Source organism: Bubalus bubalis, chromosome 14, assembly GCF_019923935.1.
Source record: "Bubalus bubalis isolate 160015118507 breed Murrah chromosome 14, NDDB_SH_1, whole genome shotgun sequence".
NCBI classification, from domain to species: Eukaryota; Metazoa; Chordata; class Mammalia; order Artiodactyla; family Bovidae; genus Bubalus; species Bubalus bubalis.
This window is the reverse complement of record NC_059170.1, coordinates 18,509,155-18,529,736: the sequence shown is the minus strand read 5'-3', so window position 1 is coordinate 18,529,736 and position 20,582 is coordinate 18,509,155. Positions and strand designations below refer to the sequence as shown.

At 44.6% G+C, this 20,582-nt stretch overlaps 1 protein-coding gene across 4 annotated transcripts in view; it reads left to right on the top strand.

Annotated features, from left to right (window-relative positions):
• CNBD2 (cyclic nucleotide binding domain containing 2) overlaps nucleotides 1–18,425 on the top strand; it is a 63,825-nt gene extending 45,400 nt beyond the window's left edge. For 3 of the 4 annotated variants that reach the window (XM_044927695.1, XM_044927694.1, XM_006072452.3), the window contains 4 exons: nucleotides 3,454–3,631; nucleotides 4,450–4,570; nucleotides 11,722–11,885; nucleotides 18,080–18,425. In XM_044927695.1, the coding sequence (XP_044783630.1) occupies nucleotides 3,454–3,631; nucleotides 4,450–4,570; nucleotides 11,722–11,885; nucleotides 18,080–18,398 (782 nt within the window). In that variant the 3' untranslated portion in view covers nucleotides 18,399–18,425. The remainder of the gene's footprint in view (nucleotides 1–3,453; nucleotides 3,632–4,449; nucleotides 4,571–11,721; nucleotides 11,886–18,079) is intronic. The other variant, XM_044927696.1, reaches the window with a different exon arrangement.
• The last annotated feature ends 2,157 nt before the right edge of the window (nucleotides 18,426–20,582 follow it).

Here is a 20,582-nt window from a genome sequence, read left to right as displayed (position 1 = left end):
TTGTTTTACTGATACCCTAATAATATTTTGCTGTTGTCTTTTTTCCTCTGTCATTTTAAATAATTTTTATTGCTATGTGTTTGACTTTAACAGTCTTTCTTCTGCATTGTTTAATCTGCTAGTAATCCTATCCAGTACATTTTTTCATTTCAGACCTTGCAGTTTTCACATCTAGAAGTTTGATTTGGGTATTTTAAAAACTAATTTCTATTTTTCTTCTTAATGTACACAAAATTTCCTCTTTGGAACACAATGATAGCAACTATTTTAATGTTTTTACATATTAATTCTGTCATCTGTATCATTTCTGAGTCAGTTTCAATTCTTTGCTTTTTTCTTTTTATACGGTTCATATTTTCCTACTTCTTTGCATGTTTGGTAAATTTTCACAGAATGCCAGAAACTGAATTTTGGGTGCTGCATATTTTAAAATTCCTGTAAATATTTCTGAGGTTTGTTCTGGGATGCAGGTAAGTTATTTGGAAATATTTTCATCTTTTAAAAACTAGCACTTAGGCTTTGGTAGGTAAGATCAGAGCAGTTAATCTAGAGCTAGTTTTGTCCCATTTATGAGACAAAACCGTTTTTACTTGTGAGGCTTTCTAATCTAGCTTTTGGGAATAGGAACTGTTTCTGGTCTTTTGAGAACTCTGATGATTTATCCCTCCAAACATTTTGGGTGTTTCTTTCCCCAGCCTTGGGTATTACTACTATTACTACTATGCAGTATCTATTACTGCAGAACAAATTATCCCAAACTTAATGACTTAATACTTATTATTTCTCAGATCTTGTAGGTCAGAATTTTGAGCATAGCTTAGCCAAGTGCCTCGGCTCAAGTTCTCTTGTGAGGTTGCAGCTGTCTTTCAGGGGCTGTGTTCTCATGTGAAGACTCAGTTAAGAGGGACCCACTTCCAAGGTCATTTAATGGCTGTTTGCAAACTTTACTTAGTCCCTCATCTTGTGAGTATTTCTACAGGGCTATTTTTCTGACATGGCAGCTTGCTTCCCCTGGAGAGAGAGAGAGAGAACAGAGTATACCCAAGGGCGAAAGCCACAATCTTTAAAACCTCATCTCAAAAGTGACATCCTGTCACTCCTGCTGTATTCTCTGTTAGAATCAAGTCCAGCCCACACTTAATGGGAGGACAGTACACACCTGTGTGGCCATTAGGAGGTGGGGATCACTGAGAGCCGTCTTAGTGGCTGTATTCTGCTTGTGGTTTCCTGACATTATATGTGTGTTGCTGAGTGCTCAGCTGAGACTGAAGGAGACCCTTGGAAGATCTTCAGACCTCTCTCTTGAGCAGCTCTCTCCTCTCCGGAACTGTGCTCTGTGGACTCCAGCTGCCTTGTCTTCTCTGGTACTCTCGCTTCTGTCAAATTACTTTGGAGAGATGGCTGGACTTCTGGATTTCCCTTTGCCGCACCGTTGTCCAGAAAGCCTCCAGGTGGTCGGCTGGGGCAATAGAAGAGCTCATCCCATTTGTTTTCTATCTTGCAGGGATAATGATTCTTCATGGCCTGATGCCCAATGTCTTGAAAACCATTTTTTTTCTGTGTATTTAGCCCAGTATTTTCGGAGAAGGCAATGGCACACCACTCCAGTACTCTTGCCTGGAAAATCCCATGGACGGAGGAGCCTGGTGCGGTGCAGTCCATGGGGTCGCTGAGGGTCAGACACGACTGAGCGACTTCACTTTCACTTTTCACTTTCATGAATTGGAGAAGGAAATGGCAACCCACTCCAGTGTTCTTGCCTGGAGGATCCCAGGGACTGGGGAGCCTGGTGGGCTTCAGTCTATGAGGTCACACAGAGTCGGACACGACTGAAGTGACTTAGCAGCAGTAGCAGCAGCCCAGTATTTTATTAGTTTCTGGTGAGAGAGTAGATCTAGTGGATCTAGTCCCCTTTACTCTGGTTGGAAGCAAAAATCTAGATCTGTGGTTCTTAATAGCTGAGTTTTATTCTCTTATGTGGACATACTACGATTAAACCAGTTATATTTTACAAATACTTTGGGTTACTTTCAGGTTTCGCTATTACCCTACTGTGGGAATTTCCTGGTGTGTTTATCTTTGCATACTTGTGCACAGAAACATATTGGATAAATTCTTAGAATTACTGGATCAAGTAATCGGTCCAGTGTGTATTGGCAATGCATTTAAAATGTTGATAAATATTGCTACAACGTCTTCTAAATAGGTTGTTTTTAGGGTTAAAAAAAAAAAATGCTCTGTTTTTCCAGTACTACTCCTTGTGTAGTTTGGATTTACTTCTACTAACATTAATTTTAATTTTAACAATTAATTCTAACACTGGAGCTCTTTTTTTTTTTTTTTGACTTTGCTGCTCAGCTTGTGAGATCTTAGTCCCCTGAGCAGGGACTGAACCCCTACCATGGCAGTGGAAGCCTAACTACTAGGCCACCAGGGGACTCTCAGGAGATCTGTTTTTTAAATTAATGTAATTAAGGCTCAATTTTCATAAAATAAAAGACACAAATTTAAAGTGTGTAGTGCAATGAGTTTTACCAAATTTAGATCTGTTGTAACCACCACATATAACTTGGCTCTATAACCAAGTTATAGAACATTTCTAGCACCCTAAAAGTTCCCTTGTGCCCCTTCCCAGTCCATCTCTATCCTTCACCCCTGGCCCTGGGCAACTACTTATCTGTCTTCTATCACTGTATGTTCCATTTGTCTTTCCTAGGGCTTCATGTAAATGGAATTATACAGTATGTACTTTTTAGCGTCTGGCTCCATTCACTCAGCATAGCATTTCTGAGTGGTATTCTCTTGGAAATCTTTTTAATAATTCTCACAGAGGGCCTGTTGTGGTGCAGGCACTGTGCTAGGCATAGCACATGCTCAGGGTTTTATGGCTGGTCATCCCTTTATCTTTTATCGCTACCCCTACCCCCAGTCCCAGTTTGAAAAAACAGATAAATGTGATCTGTTAATGGAAAGACACGAGCTTTGAATTAGAAACACCTGAGTTCAAATTCAAGCTTTGGCCCTTTGTGCTTTAGTCACTTTACCGTCTGAGCCGCCAGCGAAGCCCAAGAATACTGCAGTGGGTAGCCTCTCCATTCTCCAGGGGATCTTCCCGACTCAGAAATTGAACCGGAGTCTCTGGCATTGCAGGCAGATTCTTTACCTGGAAGCCCTTCGGCCCTTTCCTGGGTGTTAAATTCCGCTTCTCATTTTCTCTCTTAAATCAGGCTAATGACATTCATCTGGATGTAATGGTTATAAAGCTCTAGCTCAGGGCCCAGCCCAGAGGGAAAATACACATAAACCACAATATTTTTCTTTCCTATTTTTCTTAATTCCCCCGTGCATCAGACTCACCGTGCAGAAGACTATGATACACCTCCAAACACCACCAGTTTTATCCTCATGTATGGAAAGAGTCGTTAATGTGTTTTCTTATACTTTCTCTAACAGATTTATCTCCTGTGGAGAGATTTAAGGAATTCCAGATCAGGTCATATCCTGTACAGGATTTTAGTTTTCTGAAGCTTTTTCATCTCCAGAAAGCCCAGGAGCAAGAAGGATCCAGCTTCAGTAGGAAGATTAAAACCTCAGGAAATACTCTCCCAAAGACCTTTGGCTCAAAAATCAAGTAAGCTTTGCCCTTGACAGATTGGAGGGTTCAGAGTCTGGTTGAAAGGGGGTATAACTTACAGGGCAGACTGTCAGGTATGCTGGGGGTCAGCAGAGATAGCAATCACAACTTTCCCCCAAAGATTGGGGTGTCTGTAGAAGGCTGCCTAGGGGGACTTCCCTGGTGGTTCAGTGGTTAAGACTTTGCCTTCCAATACAGGGGGTATGGGTTTGATCCCTGGTTGGGGAGCCAAGATCCCATATGCCTCATGGCCAGAAAACCAATATAAAATGGAAGCAATATTGTAACGAATTCAAATTCAAAAAAGACTTAAAAAAGAAGGCAGCCGAGAGAGGTCCTGGGTTTGATATTGGGGTCTACTTTCTCTGCCTCCAGCTCACAGGGCCTCATCAGGCAGTCAGCTGCTTCCTTTCTCAGGGAGCCCATCTGAAGAAGAAGGGGCTGCATACATTTTTTGGTGGTGACTTTCTGTCTGTGTATCACTCGGCCTTTTTGAATCTGAGCTTTTTCATAAAAGTCTACTCATCTAAGGGAGTCAGTAGATAAGTGCTTTAGAGTCAGTCCAATCAAGATTTGAACCTGGATTGGCCACTTGTTTTATGGATTGGCCAAAAAGTTTGATGAAATCCTCCTCTCCCAAATCTCCTCCCTGGTTAAACCTCTACAATTCCTGACAGTCCGTCTCTCTCAGGGTTTGATTTTCTGTGTTCTCACCACCTGGGAGAAGGAAGGGGTGATCTTAACATGCAGTAGAGCAAGGGCTGATTATCGAGAGCTTCAAGCGAGTTCTCTGTAACAAGCCTGTCAAATTTCAGGTCCAGGTGTTCTCATTTGATCAAATGTCCCATGATCCAAACCAAGTATGGTGATCTCCCCAAGGAGGCTGCGGTGGGGGCCTACATGAAGATCCACACCGTGGAGCAAGGAGAGATCTTGGTAAGTTGCAGAGAGCCTTGTTCTCAACACAGTGTGTAACCTGATGGGCTGAGGGTGCGAGATAATGAGAGTAAAGGTCTAAAAACATCCTTTTCTGGATTTGGTGATATTAAGGGATATTATTGACTTTTTAAGATGTGGTAATGTATTGTGGTTATGTTTTTTTAAAAGGTCCTTATATTTAAGAGATATATCCAAATATGTATAGATAAAATGGTACGACATCTGGGACTTGCTTTAAAATAATCCAGGAAGAAGGCAAGGGTGTCTCTTCTCACTACTTTTATTCAGTGTTGTTTTGGAAGTTCTAGACAGCGCATTAAGAAAAGGAAATGAAATAAATACAGATCGGGAAGGAAAAAATATAGTTTTCTTTGTTTGCAGGTGACATGATTGTCAATATAGGCAGTTCAAAAGAATTAAAAAATGAAACAAAAATAACAAAATAAAGAACAAATAAGACAAATAAACAAAAGAACAAATAAAACCTCCTGAGCTGATAAATGATTATAGCAAGGTCACAGGGTATAAGGCAACAGACAGTTGTAATTTGAAATAAAAAATGTAGTGCCATTTACAATAGCACCAAAAAATGAAATCCGTAGGTATAAATATAACAAAATATGCTCAGAAACTACATGCAGAAAATACAGAACTATAATGAAAGAATTCAAAGAAGATTTAAATAAATGGAGAAATATTCTATGTTTGTGGGTTGGAAGACTCAGTATCATTAACATGTCAGGTTGTCCCCACTTGATGTATAGATTCAGTGCAATTCAGATCAAAATCCCAGTAAGTTATTTTGTAGATATTGACAAACTGATGCTAAAATTGATATGGAAAGGTAAATAAATATAAACAAACTGACAAATCTATACAGTGAATTGTTATTTGGCAATAAAAAGAAATTAGCAAACTATGAAAAGACGTGGCAAAGTTAAATGAATATTTCTCTCTTTTTTTGGCTGCCATTTGTGCCTTGAGAGATCTTAGTTCCCCAACCAGGGATTGACCGTGGCCCCGGCAGTGAAAGTGCCAAATCCTAACCACTGGACCACCAGGGAATTCCCTTAGAATATTTCTAAGGGAAGGAAATCAATATGAAAAGATGCAACTAGAATGTAGCCGCTGCTCACCGCAGCTAGAGAAAGCCTGCACAGAGGAATTCCACTAGGACTACCCAGCCCAGCCAAAAATAAATACAGTTAACAAAATCTGTAAGTACAAATGGATATAATGCATACATATGAATAAATTAATAAACGAGGAGAGGACACAAATCTCACATGCAGAAGAATTCCAAATAATCTATGTAGATACGCTGCCCTCACTGCTTCTTAGGCGTGGACGGCACATAGTGACTCCCTTCCGAAAAGTACAGTATAGGAGGAAGAAAAGAATAATTTTACAGAGGAAGAACTACTGAAAGTAAAGTGCTCCCTGAGTCAGGTGATCAAGGCCAACGTCAGCAGTAATAAATCATGTTGATAGTATGTCCTTGTTTATGACATGATAAATGTGGGATGTGATGTGATGACGATGGTGTACTACAGTCCTCTTCCCGATCACCTATAAGCCCATCTAATGAGGAGGAAAAATCAGTCAGAATCTAATAGTGGGCCAACCCAAGACCTACCTGACTGGCATTCCTCAAAACTGTCCAGATCATCATAAACAAGGTAGGTCCGAGAAACTGCCACATCCGAGAGGAACCTCAAGGGACATGACAGTTAAGTGTAATGTGTCCTGGAGAGGACTGTGGAACAGAAAAAGGAAATCTAAATAACTCATTGACTTCAGTTATTGATGTGTATCCATCGTGGTCCATTAATTGTAACAAAACTACTACACAATGTGAGATCTTAACCGGGAAACTGGTTAAGATGTACCATCTTCTTCATTTTTCTGTAAGTCTAAAATGGTTCTGGAGATTATCCAGGGATTTCCCTGGTGGTCCAGTGGTTAAAACTCTGTGCTTCCAGTGCAGGGGACGCAGGTTCGATCCCTGGTCAGGGAACTAGGATCCCACATGCTGTGCAGTGCTGTCTGCTCAGTTGTGTCTGACTCTGCCATGTCGTGGACTGTAGCCGCCAGGCTCCTCTGTCCATGGAATTTCCCAGGCAAGAACACTGCAGTGGGTTGCCATTTCCTACTCCAGGGGACCTTCCTGAGCGAGGAATTGAACCCACATCTCCTGGTTTGGCAGGCGGATTCTTTACCACTGCGCCACCTGGGGAGCTCTAATCACCACATGCTACTCGACCAGGGGAAAAAAAATGCAATAGTGGAGGGGAATGTATGGGTGAAACAAGTTTGACCCTGAACTCTGACCGTTGTGGGAGCTAGATGCCAAGAGATAGATGCTGGAGCTGGGAGGCTGGGTGAGCGGCACAGGGAGGGCGTGAGGCCTCCTGGTGAGTAGCCGTGCTCCTCAGTCTTTCTGGGGGTGGGGGCTCTGTCTTCTGATGTGTGGTCAGTCATTGTCACCATGAATCCCCAGGGTCTTCTTCAGACCCCTTCACCCCATGTTGTGCTGATCTCCCGGCGCTCCTGCTCTGCTGGACTGTGTGCCTTGGGAGGCAGCGAGGCCAGCCCAGCACTGTCTGGAGCCCCAGGCCCTGGCCCAGCCCTCAGTGCTGAGTGACTAGTTTGGAGCTTTTCAGCAGCTCTTCCTTTTGCTCAATAAAACTCTGCCTCCTACAGCTTTTACCGAGTTCTTCCCAGCACCCGCTGCACCCTACCCACCCCCCAAGAATAAACAAATCAGTTTCCTTGCCACATGATGGCCTCTTAGAATTTAAAGAATGCGGTTTTGTTTTTCTATTCAACATTTATGGAGCCAGGCAGCATGCCAGTGCCCCGTTAATTATTTTCTTATTCGGGGAAAACATTCCTCCATTCCTGCAGCGTTCATGTGACGTGCTTTCCAGCCCTCTCGCTTCCGCCTCCCTGCAGTTTCAGAGTCTCAGGGCGAGGTGCTCGGGACTGAACACAGGCCGCCTGAGGCTGGGCACCTGCCGTGAACGCACCTCGTGCCGGCCCAGTGAGGGGCTGGGATGCCAAGCACCCTGGGTGAATGGAGGCACCGAGGCCAGGAAGGGCATTGCTTATTCTGGTAGAGAGCATGTGGGAAGCAAGTGGGACAAGAGGGACTTCAGACTTGATTCCAAGCTCGTGGAAGGCTGTTTCTCCATGGACTAGAAGTGGGAGGGGATGCTTTCAGGGTGATTCAAGTGCATTACATTCATTGTGCACTTTATTTCTGTTATTGTTACATCAGCGTCACCTCATATCATCAGACAGTAGATCCTGGAAGTTGGGGACCCCTGCTCTAGACAATCCTAGAAGGCTCTGTGTGGGAGCTCAGAGCAAGGCCTTCATTCTCCACCCATTGGAAGGCGAAGCCTTAATGACTGTACCACTAGGGAAGTCCCACGGGTATTTCTTGAGTGTTTATCAAGCTTCAAGCTTGGCCTAAGGTGCCAGTGTGGGCAAGTAGACTGAAGCCATTCTTGCCCTTGTGGGGCTTATGATCTAGTCTGGGGACAGACAGTAAACAGATAAAGCAGCAAATATACAGAAAGTTTTAAATTGCTTTTGGGAACAGAACAGAAAGCTGGGTTGAGTGGGGACGTGGTCTTAAATGGAGTGGTCAGGGAAGGTTGCCCTAAGACAGCGATGTGTAAGCTGAGACCTGAATGACAAAACAAATGAGCTGTGGACAACCTGGGAGGGAGAGTGTTCCAGAAAGAGAAAGCAGGTCGAGCCTGAGGTGGGAAGGAGCTTGGCATGTGGAGGGAACTGGAAGGGAGGGCAGTGTGGCTGAAACGGAGTGAACAAGGTGGGAACCTCACAAGGGTGAGGCAGCCAAAGCCACAGTGGCCACAGTGAAGAGCTTTATTTTCTCCTGGGAGCTTTGGGAAGCTGTTTGAGGACCTGACTCTGGCTGGAAAGTATAGGGTGAACTGGAGGTGAATAACTGCCTGCTGCTGGGCTGCCCTTCATGAGGTCCTGGGCAGGCTGATGGGCTCAAATCCCACTCCATCACTTTCTGCCTTGTCACCTTGGCAAACTAGTTAACGTCTTTGTGGCTCAGTTTCCTTGAAGTGTAGCAGCTAAAAGCATGGACTCTGGGGACTTCTCTGGTGGTCCAGTGGTTAAGACTCCGTGCTTCCACTGCAGGGGGCACAGGTTTGATCCCTGGTCAGGGAACTAAGATCCCACATGCCCCATGGTACAGCCAAAATAAATAAATAAGTGCATGGACTCTAAAGACAGACCCACTTGCGTTCAAATCCTAGCTTTATTGCTTCCATGCTGTGTGATGTTGGACATGTTTCTTAACCTCAGCTCATCCTCTGTAAAATGATGATAATAAAAGAACTCACCTCGTGGGGTTCTAGTGCGGGTTACGTGAGTTAACACACACCAGAGCTACAGGAGGGCCTGGGATTTAGTGCCTGCTCATTAAACACGAGCTGGTGCGATCATCACCATCACCCCATCACCGCCATCATTATCATTGGCATCATCCTTACTGTAATTATAAGATAAACGTGACTTTTGACAAGCAAATTTCCTTTGCCCAACCTCATTTTCCACATCTAAGGCTGATAATCCCTATATCCCAGGGTGGTTGTGAGGATTAAATTTATATACATGTTTCTCCCACACAGTCGAAACTGACTAAAGAGCAGCCATTCTGGCTTCTGTGCAAGGCCTGGTGCTCATTAGAAGGGGCTTCATGGCCATTGCAGTGAGCACAGCTGAAGCGTGAGGATCTTCACGTCTCCCAGAGCATCCTTACACACACCATCTTGTTTACCGTCAACAGCTCATAAGAAAGATGACACATCTCCACGCCAGTCTTACAAGGAGAGACAAGGCCAGGGCTCAGAGCAGATGGTCATTCTTTAAGGTCTAGAACCCAAATCGTGGTGGTAGTGTGGTGAGGGTGAGGAAGGGGAAGGTTCCAAATCCTGCTTCTCGTCTCCTTCAGTTTGAGAATCCTTCAGAGACGTGCGGGGCAGGTGTTCTCACCTGTTTCACAGGTGAGCAAACAATGGGCCAGGGAAGTGTAACTTCACCCAAAGTCACATTGAAACTGCTGGGTGGCTTTCCCGGGGCTCTGGGGAACTCTGGTCCTTTGTATCTCAACACAAAAAATTCAGCGAGAGGTAAAGTGATAGACAAGAAGTAATTTATTAGAATAAGATGTTTGTGAAGCTTACAAGCAGGCAGCCAAGAGGGTGCTATGCCCAGAGAACTTAAGTGGGCTACAGTCTTATAATCAAAGGGAAAGTGGGGAGGGGGAAAAAACCACCTTCTTTCTCATTCTTGAATAGTCATCAGGCTTCCACCAGCAGCTCCTCCTCCAGGTTTGGGCAGGAGAGTTTTCTTATTGCTACCTGGTCAAGCCAGGACTGTCATAGCACAATGGGAAAATTACTTTAGGTCTCAGTGCAACGAGGGCCTTTCACTTTGAAATGCCTGTGATATGCTGTGGGTTCTCAGTCATGTCTGACTCGTTGCGATCCTATGGACCATAGCCCACCAGGCTCCTCTGTCCATGGCATTTCCCAGGCAAGAATACTGGAATGGGTAGCCATTTCCTTCTCCAGCAGATCTTCCCAACCCAGGGATCGAACCTGCATCTCTTGTGTCTCCTGCATTGTCAGGCGGATTCTTTGCCACTGAGCCAGCTGGGAAGCCCAAAATTTTTGGTTGCGGCACACAGCTTGTGGGCTTTTAGTTCCCCAACCAGAGATCAAAGAGTTTGGAGTCCTATCCACTGAATTTGAATTATCACCATTGTATAAATTATTGTTTCTGTGTGTGCAGAGAGCATGTCCTGGGATCAGTAATTTACTGAGCTCACTAGGCAGGAGGCAGGTCTCATGCCACCGTTGTTTTGTTGTTTTGGGGCACATCGCGTGCTCCTGTCACATGGTTTTGTTGCTAAGCAAACCTGCTTTCTAGTGCGATCATTGACTCACAGAGGTCTTCATACCTTTTCCTTTACTTATGATCCTTTAGTGGGATTAACTATTTAATCACCTACTTTGTCCCTTTACTCTGTCCCTATCAACATGACAAGTAAACACGTGGATCTTCCTTCTGAAGCCTGCATTTTTCCCAATCCCACTTGGCTTGCCTAGAGCAGACCTCTTGGTTTATGGCTGATGTCCTTCTTAAGCCCAAGACAGCTAGGCATTGCAAGCTCTGGACCACTGACCTTCTCTCCCCTCCTTGCCAGAGTCTTAATAGCTGAGGCTGCGTGAGCACTGGACTGGGACTTCAGCAGCCAGGACTCTAGTCCCAGCTGTGCCCCATCTCAAAGTGTCTCCTTAAGAAGGGGAATACAGTCCCTGTAAAGCAAGCAGATGGGCCTGCTGACCTCCATCTCCCTTCCAAATATGATGGAGTAGGAATCCACACCAGAGAGCCCAAGGAGCAATGGGAGCTGCATAGTAGCTGCCAGTGGCCCCAGAACCTGTGAGGGACAGAAAGAACTAAGGCTCTGTGGGGACAAGTGCTATGAACAAAGCCCTGGAGGGAAGGGTCGGGGAGGGCATGGTGGCTGTAAAAAAGGGAAGATCTAGGAGGACAGGCTATTTGTCATAGTCCTAAGGAAGAGAAAATGAGCTGACCTGGCACAAAGAAGAGTTGAGATTGATCACCAGGTAAAGCTGGTAAAATGCTGCTACCTGGCAAGCGACTGTGTAAGTACAAATCCTTTTTAAAAAAAATTTATTTATTTGGCTGCGTCAGGTCTTAGTTGCGGCATTTCATTGCTTCACAAGGGATGTCCCTTGGCTTGTCGGATCTTAGTTCCAAGACCAGGGATCGAACCTGCATCCCCCTCTTTGCAAGGCGGATTCTTAACCACTGGACACCAGGGAAGTCCCACAAGCATGATTCTTGCAGAGCCTGCTGCCTGGAGGTAGGACTATGGACAAAGTGCTCGGAGGGTTCTTTGAGGACTTTGGTGTCATTGGCAAAGAGAGCCCTGGACTTCTCCCTATCACTTGCTGAATGACCCCAGATGGATTCGAGTCCTTTTGGGGCCTTGCTTTTCCAATCAGGAAAATTTGCTTGTAGAGTGGATGGTCTCTGAGGTTGAACTTTCTGGGACTTCTTTTCTCTAGGGCCTTCACCAGATCCTCCTCCCGGAGAGCCAGCATGACACACGGCCTTTGATCCTTGTGAGCCTGGGAGCTGAGGTGATATGGATCAGGAGAGAAAAATTCTGTGAACTGCTTGACAGTAATACAATAGAAAAATTGTCAAAGTTCAGTATCAAGTACCCCAGGTCAGTGCTGGAAAAGTGTGTACGTTCCGTCAGATCGAATGAACAGTTTTTTACCTCTTATTTAAAAAAGTGATAATATCTAGTGCTGACAAGGGTAGAATGAAACTGGTAATTGCTAATACCCTCTAAATTGGCTCAATCCTTTTGATAATAATTTTAGATAATAATGTTTCCACGGCCAAAACTGTTTCTACCCTTTGAAGCAATAGTCTACCTGTGAATTTATCTCTATATAACTAAATTATAGGGAAAGATACTAAGATGTTTGTAGCTGCCATATTTATAATAAAAAAACAACCCCCCCCCATCCACACGTGTCACACCAAGGGGACAGTTTAGAAAACAGTGATGCATTCCCTTAATAGTAACTTTTTTTGAAGAAGCAAAAGTAAAATGAGTGATGCAATGCTACATGAAAAGGACAGGTACAAAGTTGTGTATATACTATGACTCGGGCCTTTCTACATGAGAAAAATCTAGAAGGAAAATGAGCAAAACTGATAATTCCGCGGTATCGCCCAATTTGTAATGGTCATTCTTTCCAGAAGACAGGACTAAAAGGGGCTTTCTGGTTATGCTTATATATTCCTCTGATGTTTGTTTTTGCAGTAAGTATATATTTCCTTTTTTTATTTCTTTCTTTTATAATAAGGGAAAAAATGATATACTTTTTAAAGTTATTGTCAGGGTAGTAACATCCCAAGTGGATTTTCCCCTTTATTCTCAATGTTTGGTAATGATGATATATTTATTTTATAATTTAAAAATATTTATCTTAAAAGATTTAATAAAAAGATTTCTATTTATATTTCCCTAGTTTCCAAATTTTCCATAAAAGTGAATACTTTTATAGTGTGATAAAAACCCCACTATTTTTTACATAAAAACTAATTTATTGCCTGATAACTGATCACAGAACTGTTTTGATCTTACACTGTTATTACTAAAGAGTGTTTGAGTGTATACTCCCTAGAATATATTATGTGATATGAGTAACATAATGTTTATTTATTTTTTATCTATTATATCTATATTATATCTGCTGTGTGTTGTATACCTCCTATACATTATAAATAAGCAAACATAGATCTTTAAAAAGAATAAGACTAAGAGGGAATTCCCTGGTGGTTTAGTGGTTAGAATCCCATGCTTTCACTGCTGAGGGCACAGGCTTGATCCTTGGTCAGGAAACTAAGATCTTGCAAGCTGCATGATGTGGCTGAAAATTTAAATTAAAAAAAAAAAAGCCAAAGATAAATATAGATGAAGTCCTACTGTTTTATTCACACAGCCCAGTGGATCTCATTCACCTCCCTGGGTGACATCCCCAGCCCCTCTTCGGAACCCCAAACCTGGACTCTTGCAGCCATCTTAGCACTGGTCTCCTGCCTCCGTCTTCTTTGTGCTGGGTCATTTCTGCACACTGTGCTTTTGTGCTGTGCTATGCTTAGTCTCTTAGCCATGTCCAACTCTTTATAACCCCATGAACTGTGGCTTTCCAGACTCCTCTGTCCACGGGGATTCTCCGGGCAAGAATACTGGAGTGTGCTGCCATGCCTTCTTCCAGGGGATCTTCCCAACCCAGGGATCGAACCCAGGTTGCACGCGTTGCAGGCATAGATTCCTTACCATCTGAGCCACCAGGGAAGCCCAAGAACACTGGCATGGGTAGCCTATCCCTTCTCCAGGGGATATTCCCGACCCAGGAGAATCAAACTGAGGGCCTGCATTACAGGCAGATTCTTTGCCAGCTGAGCTTACCAGGAAGCCTGCACTGTGCTTTTATTAAAACTCAAGTCTGGCCATGTTAAACTCCTGTTTAAAACCTTTCAGTGGTACCTCACTGCCTATAGGATACAGTACAGATTCAGTGCCATGTAAACAGCCCTTCATAGTCTGACCCTTCAACTCCCTGTAGCACTCCTGCTGTCTCTAACCCACTCTGGCAACCCGGGAAGATTGCCTCCTAGACCATTGCCTTTGCCAATGTAGACCCTTCTGCCTGGAACGCCATCCCTCAGTCCTGCTTCCAGCCTTTTATTCAGATAAGCTTCTCATTCTTGAAGATTCATCTCCTCCAGAAAGCTGGGCTAGGGACCCCTTTCTGTTCACTCATAGTCCTATAGCTCTCACAGTGGCCATACCACGCTGTATTACAGCTGGTTAGAGCTTTGTAGTTTGTTTTTCTTTAATGTGGACCATTTGTAAACTCCTTATTGAATTTTTTACGATGCGAGACATGTGGGCTTTTTCTCCCTGACCAGGGACTGAACCTGTATCCCCTGCATTGGAAGGTGAACTCTTAACCACTGGACTGCTAGGGAAGTCCTTAGAACTGTATAGTTTTTGCACAGTTCTTTCCCCACCACTTGGTTAATTTCCTCCTGAAGACAGGGTTTGGGCTTTATCCACCTCTCACCTCTAGCACCTGTACAGTACTTGGCACGAGATAGGTGCTTGATAAACGTTAGTGAACAAATGAGGCCCACTAACTGTGGAAAACCGGAAAAAGGCTGAACATTTAAGAAGGTGAAAACCGAAAGTGTTTGCATTACTCCAACAATCCCAATTAGCATTATGTATTTCCTTTCAGTACTTTTTTTTACTACATGGATATGTGCCAAATATGCATTTATCATTCAGTCACACAAACTTTCATAAGAGAAACCATACAGATATAATTTTGCATCCTCCCCACCTTTTTCTTTTCTTGTGGTGGTGATGTGATCAGACATGGCTTTGTAAGCAGGTGTGGTGATTCCTGTGGTTGAGAAAGAGGTGAAGGCAAGCAGATCTGTAAAGTTACTTCAACTGTATCTAATAAGCACAGGAAAGAATTTGACATGGGCTCTGTATGACCTTGGACAAGTCACTTCCCCTCCTTTAGGCATCAGACTCCACTGCAAAACAAAACAATTAGAGTAGAACAGTTTCCCCAAATTACGGAACATCTTCCCAGAAGGCTTACAAGATGATTTTAGGTGGTACACAGATTATAAACAGCTACATATTTATTTGAGTATGAGTTAGAAAAACAGGACTAGTTCACTAAACCCTTGATTAGACAATCTTGTTGCTTTTAAACCAAGCCAAAGTAAATATTTAAGTGAAAGAAATTAAGCAGAATTAAGAAAAGCATTAATAAAAGAACAGGTGATAATGTAGCTGTGATCCAGACTGGGGGCAGTTTTTACATGTATATGTATGGCTGAGTTCCTTTGCTGTTTATCTGAAACCACCACCACATGGTTAATCAGCTGTCAGTTCAGTTCAGTCGCTCAGTCGTGTCCGACTCTTTACGACCCCATGAATCACAGCACACCAGCTATACCCCAATACAAAATAAAAAGTTTTAAAAGAATAAGAAAAATTGGGGCAGTTTTGTGGGAAAAAAAAAAAAGCTGAGAAACACTGATGGTTCCTTGCAGTTCAGCTGTGCTCCAATTCTCTGATTCCTGTGGCCTATCAATGTAGAAAATAGCTATTTAGAGCCACCTCCTCAAAAAAGAGTTTAAGGGGGAAAGAAAGGATTTAAGGAGGAAAGAAAGGGTTTAAGGAGCCTTAGCTTCTCACAGAGCGTCTGCAGCTCGCGGCTGCATTGGCATTCAGCGGTGTGCGCAGGCTTGAGGGTGGCGCGTGTTGGGCCTCAGCGTCTGTGCTGCGGTCAGCACTCTGCTACAGTCGTCTGCGGTGCTGACAGACAGAATTCTGGCTTATTCATTAATTGTCGAACTCACGGTTTTCTAGACTGCTAAAGCAGGCAGAAAATATATCCATTATCTAGCTCAAATCCCCCATGTTTTAATTGAGAACTGGGAGGCCCAGGAAAGGGGGACGTGACATGCTGAAGATGGCACAGTCCGTGGGCGAGACGCCTGTCCCGTGCATGCTATGGGCTAGATTGTCTGAAGCCTGTCCCCCTGCAGACACAAGGAGCGCATGTAGAATATGAACAGCTGAGTTCCCAGGAAAAAAGGGAACTCTCCCAAGGGCCCAAGTGAAGAACAACCTAAAACCAAAGCCCTGAGTGCGATCTAGCGCCGGATGGCCAGGCGGATGTGGCGTGGGGGTAGTAACGGAGGGCACCATGTCCTGGCATCCTGCAAGGACAGATGACAATTCCAATTCCAGCGAGGCAGAGGGTGGAACCGGAACCCTTGCATGAAGTGGAGGGCTTTAGGAGAGCTGCCCCCTTTAGTGGAAGCCTAGACTAGAACCAACCTGACCAGCAGCATCAGGTGACGTAGAATCTTGTCTGTCTTAACTTTTACTCTGGAACAACATCATCAAAAAGATCTAAGAATTTGTGGTCACATGCTTGCCCTCTCTTAAGTTTTGGTGAGTTCCTTAACCTGCTTGAGCCTTAGTTTCCACGTTTGTGAAATGGGGTGGTCATGAGGATGTGATGAGTTAATAAGTATAAAGTGCTTGGTGCATGGTGAGTGTGAAGCAGGGTTAGACAGTGTTATTTATTATGCAAGAGATCGGGAGTTAATGGGGCTCTTTAGGCAGAGACTCGCCAGTGGTATGCTGGGCAACGTTCAACAAGCAGCTCTTTTGGAGGTGGGAGGTCGCCTGACTGGAAGTGTTGGCCAGTTTCTATGGTACACATACTCCTCCCATGGCCAGTTTTGAGCTACCAACCTGTTGTCACTCAGCATGGAGTTGCCCTCGTGAGCTGGTAGGAGCTGACACTGGCACTGCTGAGACCTAAGGTCTCAGGACTAACTTGTAGCCCATTCTGACCTCTAGATTTTGGATTAAGTTGATCTCTGCGAATCAAAGTTGATTTTCTCCTGGTCAACGCAATTTTCCAAAAGAATGCTCTAATGTGTTAGTGATTTACCAAGCTTGCCTCCTTAGGTGAGAGTACAGCTGAGGCAGTGAAAGTCAAATGGGCCTTCCCTTGCTGTGGTCTCAGGAGGAAATAAGCCAGTGAGTCCTGAGCCCATCCACCGTTGCCCACCTCTTTCCTACCCTCATGTGCTATGACGGAGGGGGGCAGAGTAGAGGCAGGGCACCAAAACCAGCCAGGGCAGCTACCAGTTGACTTTCTGTCTCTAAAGATTTGCCCGATCTGGACATTTCCCATAAATAGAACCATGTATTAGTTTGGTAGGATACCCTGAATGAACTTTTTGGCCAACCCAGCACATGTGACTGGCTTCTTAGCATAGTGTTTTCAAGGTTCATTCGTGTTGTAGCCAGTTTTGGGTTGGCCAAAAATTCATTCAGGAATTTTTCCATACAGTGTTACAGAGAAACCCAAGATTTTGGCCAACCTAATATCAATATTTCATTCCTTTTTATTGTCAAATAATATTCCAGCGCATGGACATATTATACTTTATTTATCCCTTCATCAGTCGATGGACATTTGGGTGGTGTCTACTTTTTGGCTATCTTGAATAATGCTGCTAGGAGCATTCTTAGGCAAGTTTTTATGTGGGCATATGTTTTCATTTCTCTTGGGTATATACCAAGGAGTGGAATTGCTGGGTCATAAGTTAACTGTTTAGCCTTTTGAAGAACTGCTAGGCTGTATTTCCAAGTCGCTGTATCATTTTCTATTCCTGTCAGCAATGTATTGGAACCCTCATTGCAATATCTCCACTTCTTCATTGACACTAATAATTATTTGTCTCTTTAATTGTCATCATCCCAGTGGACATAAGTGGTATCTTGTGTGGCTTTGGCTTATCTTTCCCTGATGGCTAATGATCACAGGTATAATTTTAAATTTTCAATAGCCACATTATAAGAAATAAAAATAGAGGGGTGAAATTAATTTTAATAATACATTTTATTGAATGTAGTATATCTAAAATATTATCATTTTAGCATGTAATCAACGTAAAAATGACTGAGATACTCTGCATCCTTTTTTTGGTATTAAGTCTTTGAAATCTGGTATGTATTTTATACTCAGAGCACATCTCTAATTCAGATTAATCACACTTCAGGTACTCAGTAGCCACATGTGGGTCATGGCCACTGCATGGAGTAGTGCAGGTCTAGGGGATGAAAACATGGAATGGTGAAGGAGGCAGATGGAAGGGCCTGGGAAAGGGCGCAGAGGTGGGACAGAGCTCAGGGTGTTTAGGGACTGAAGGAGTGGCAGGAGGCAGGACTGGAGGGGCAGGGGGTCAGGAGGCGCTGGTGTGGGAACCCCAACACCTGTTCCTTACCTTCAGTGATGAAGATCTGTGCCAGAGGTTCCTCAAGGAGAACAACTGGAATATCTTCCGGAAGGACCTGGTGCGGCTACTGGTAGAGCCTCGCTGGCGTCCCCCATTCACTCCAATCCAGCCCAAGAAGAAAGGGACCTACAACCCCAGAATTGTGATGCTGGATCTGTATAGCTTAGACAAGAAGACTAAACGTCGTCATCCCATTTTTATGGCACCCCAGAAATACCTGCCCCCATTGAAGATTGTCCAAACCATTATACCACCCCGGTACAAAATCCAAGAGCTCCTGCCTCAGTATAAGAATGCAGGGGTCCTCATGTAGAATCAATAAAAGATGTTGGGTCAACCACCATGTTTTCTGAATAACCGCCATGGGAATTGTGGGGCTTATAGTGAGGGGACCTGGGGGTGACCTGGGGGTCTGGAGAGGTATTAGGGGGCACTGTCTCCCCTGGCACTTGTAGGGCTGAGTAGGGGATAGTCAGGAGTCTGGGGGTGTGGGGGTTAATCACTGGGGTGGCCTCAGGGTGAGAGGGTCTTATGACATAGATGGGAGGCACAGAGGAAAGACAGGGTTGTGAACTCAAAGGTCTTGCAAGGCCAGACAGGTTGTCTGAAGGAGTGTAGGGGACTTCCCTGGTGGTGCTTCCACTGCAGGGGGCCTGGGTTTGATCCCAGGTCAGGGAGCTAAGATCCATAGAACATTCGTTCTATGGCAGCCATCTTGCTGAAGCATTTGACTGGAGTCTTGTGACTTGGGCTAAGACCCACGTCCGAGGTCAGGGGCGGCGGCCGAGAGGAGCTACCCAACGCCCAAGGTCGGGCGGCAGCCGAGAGGAGCAACCCCACATCCAAGGAGTGGCGGCTGTGCGGGCGCAGGAGGGCCGAGAGGAGATACTGCATGTTCAAGGTCAGGAGGGGCGACCTCATCCAAGGTAAGGAGCAGCGGCTGCGCTTTGCTGGAGCAGCCGTGAAGAGATACCCCATGTCCAAGGTAAGAGAAACCCAAGTAAGACGGTAGGTGTTGCGAGAGGGCATCAGAGGGCAGACACACTGAAACCATAATCACAGAAAAGTAGCCAATCTGATCACATGGACCACAGCCTTGTCTAACTCAATGAAACTAAGCCATGCCATGTGGGGCCACCCAAGACGGGCGGATCATGGCAGAGAGGTCTGACAGAATGTGGTCCACTGGAGAAGGAAATGGCAAACCACTTCAGTATTCTTGCCTTGAGAACCTCATGAACAGCATGAAAAGGCAAAATGATAGGATACTGAAAGAGGAACTCCCCAGGTCAGTAGGTGCCCAATATGCTACTGGAGATCAGTGGAGAAATAACTCCAGAAAGGATGAAGGGATGGAGCCAAAGCAAAAACAATACCCAGTTGTGGATATGACCAGTGATAGAAGCAAGGTCCGATGCTATAAAGAGCAATATTGCATAGGAACCTGGAATGTTAAGTCCATGAATCAAGGAAAATTGGAAGTGGTCAAACAGGAGATGGCACGAGTGAACATTCTAGGAATCAGCGAACTAAGATGCACTGGAATGGGTGAATTTAACTCAGATGACCATTATATCTACTACTGTGGGCAGGAATCCCTTAGAAGAAATGGAGTAGCCATCATGGTCAACAAGAGTCTGAAATGCAGTACTTGGATGCAATCTCAAAAATGACAGAATGATCTCTGTTTGTTTCCAAGGCAAACCATTCAATATCACGGTGATCCAAGCCTGTGCCCCAACCAGTAATGCTGAAGAAGCTGAAGTTGAACGGTTCTATGAAGACCTACAAGACCTTTTAGAACTAACACCCAAAAAAGATGTCCTTTTTGTTATAGGGGACTGGAATGCAAAAGATCCTAGGTCTGCTACTTAATGTCTGTTGAGGATTAAAAGAAGTGGTACAAGTATGGCAAGGTAGAGGATTTTATTCACCAAGACCCCTGGAGCCAACAGGGAGGTTGAGATGGTAGGCTACGCGATGCAGCTAAGATTAGAGAGAGATGCATAGCAGCAGGCCTGGGGCGGCCCTGGGGAGTGGCGGGGCCTGGCGCGCACGTTCCCCGTGCCGGTGGAGCAGCCGCTCGGTAGCTCCAGCCAGTTGATGCCATGGCAAGAAATAACGTGGGTGCAATACCGCCGAGCTTTAGATTTTTTTCAGGAAAACCCAGAAACCCAATGTTTTAGGTGATTCCTGTTGTTGCTCAGTCTTTGGATAAGACGCCATGGACTGCAGCACACCAGGCTCCTCTGTCCTCCACTGTCTCCCGGAGTTTGCTCAAACTCATGTCCATTGAGTTGGTGATGCTATCTAACCATCTCATCCTCTGCCGCCCGCCCCCCTTCTACTGGTTTTCAAATGTGAGCAGTAAATTCAAATTATTCTTGAAATACTGTGTTAGGCAAACAAAACACATACGTAGGCTGTGTTGGGCCCACATGCTGCCAGTCTGCCAATAGCTTGTTGAGCGGCTCTGTCTGACTGACAGGGTGTTCCT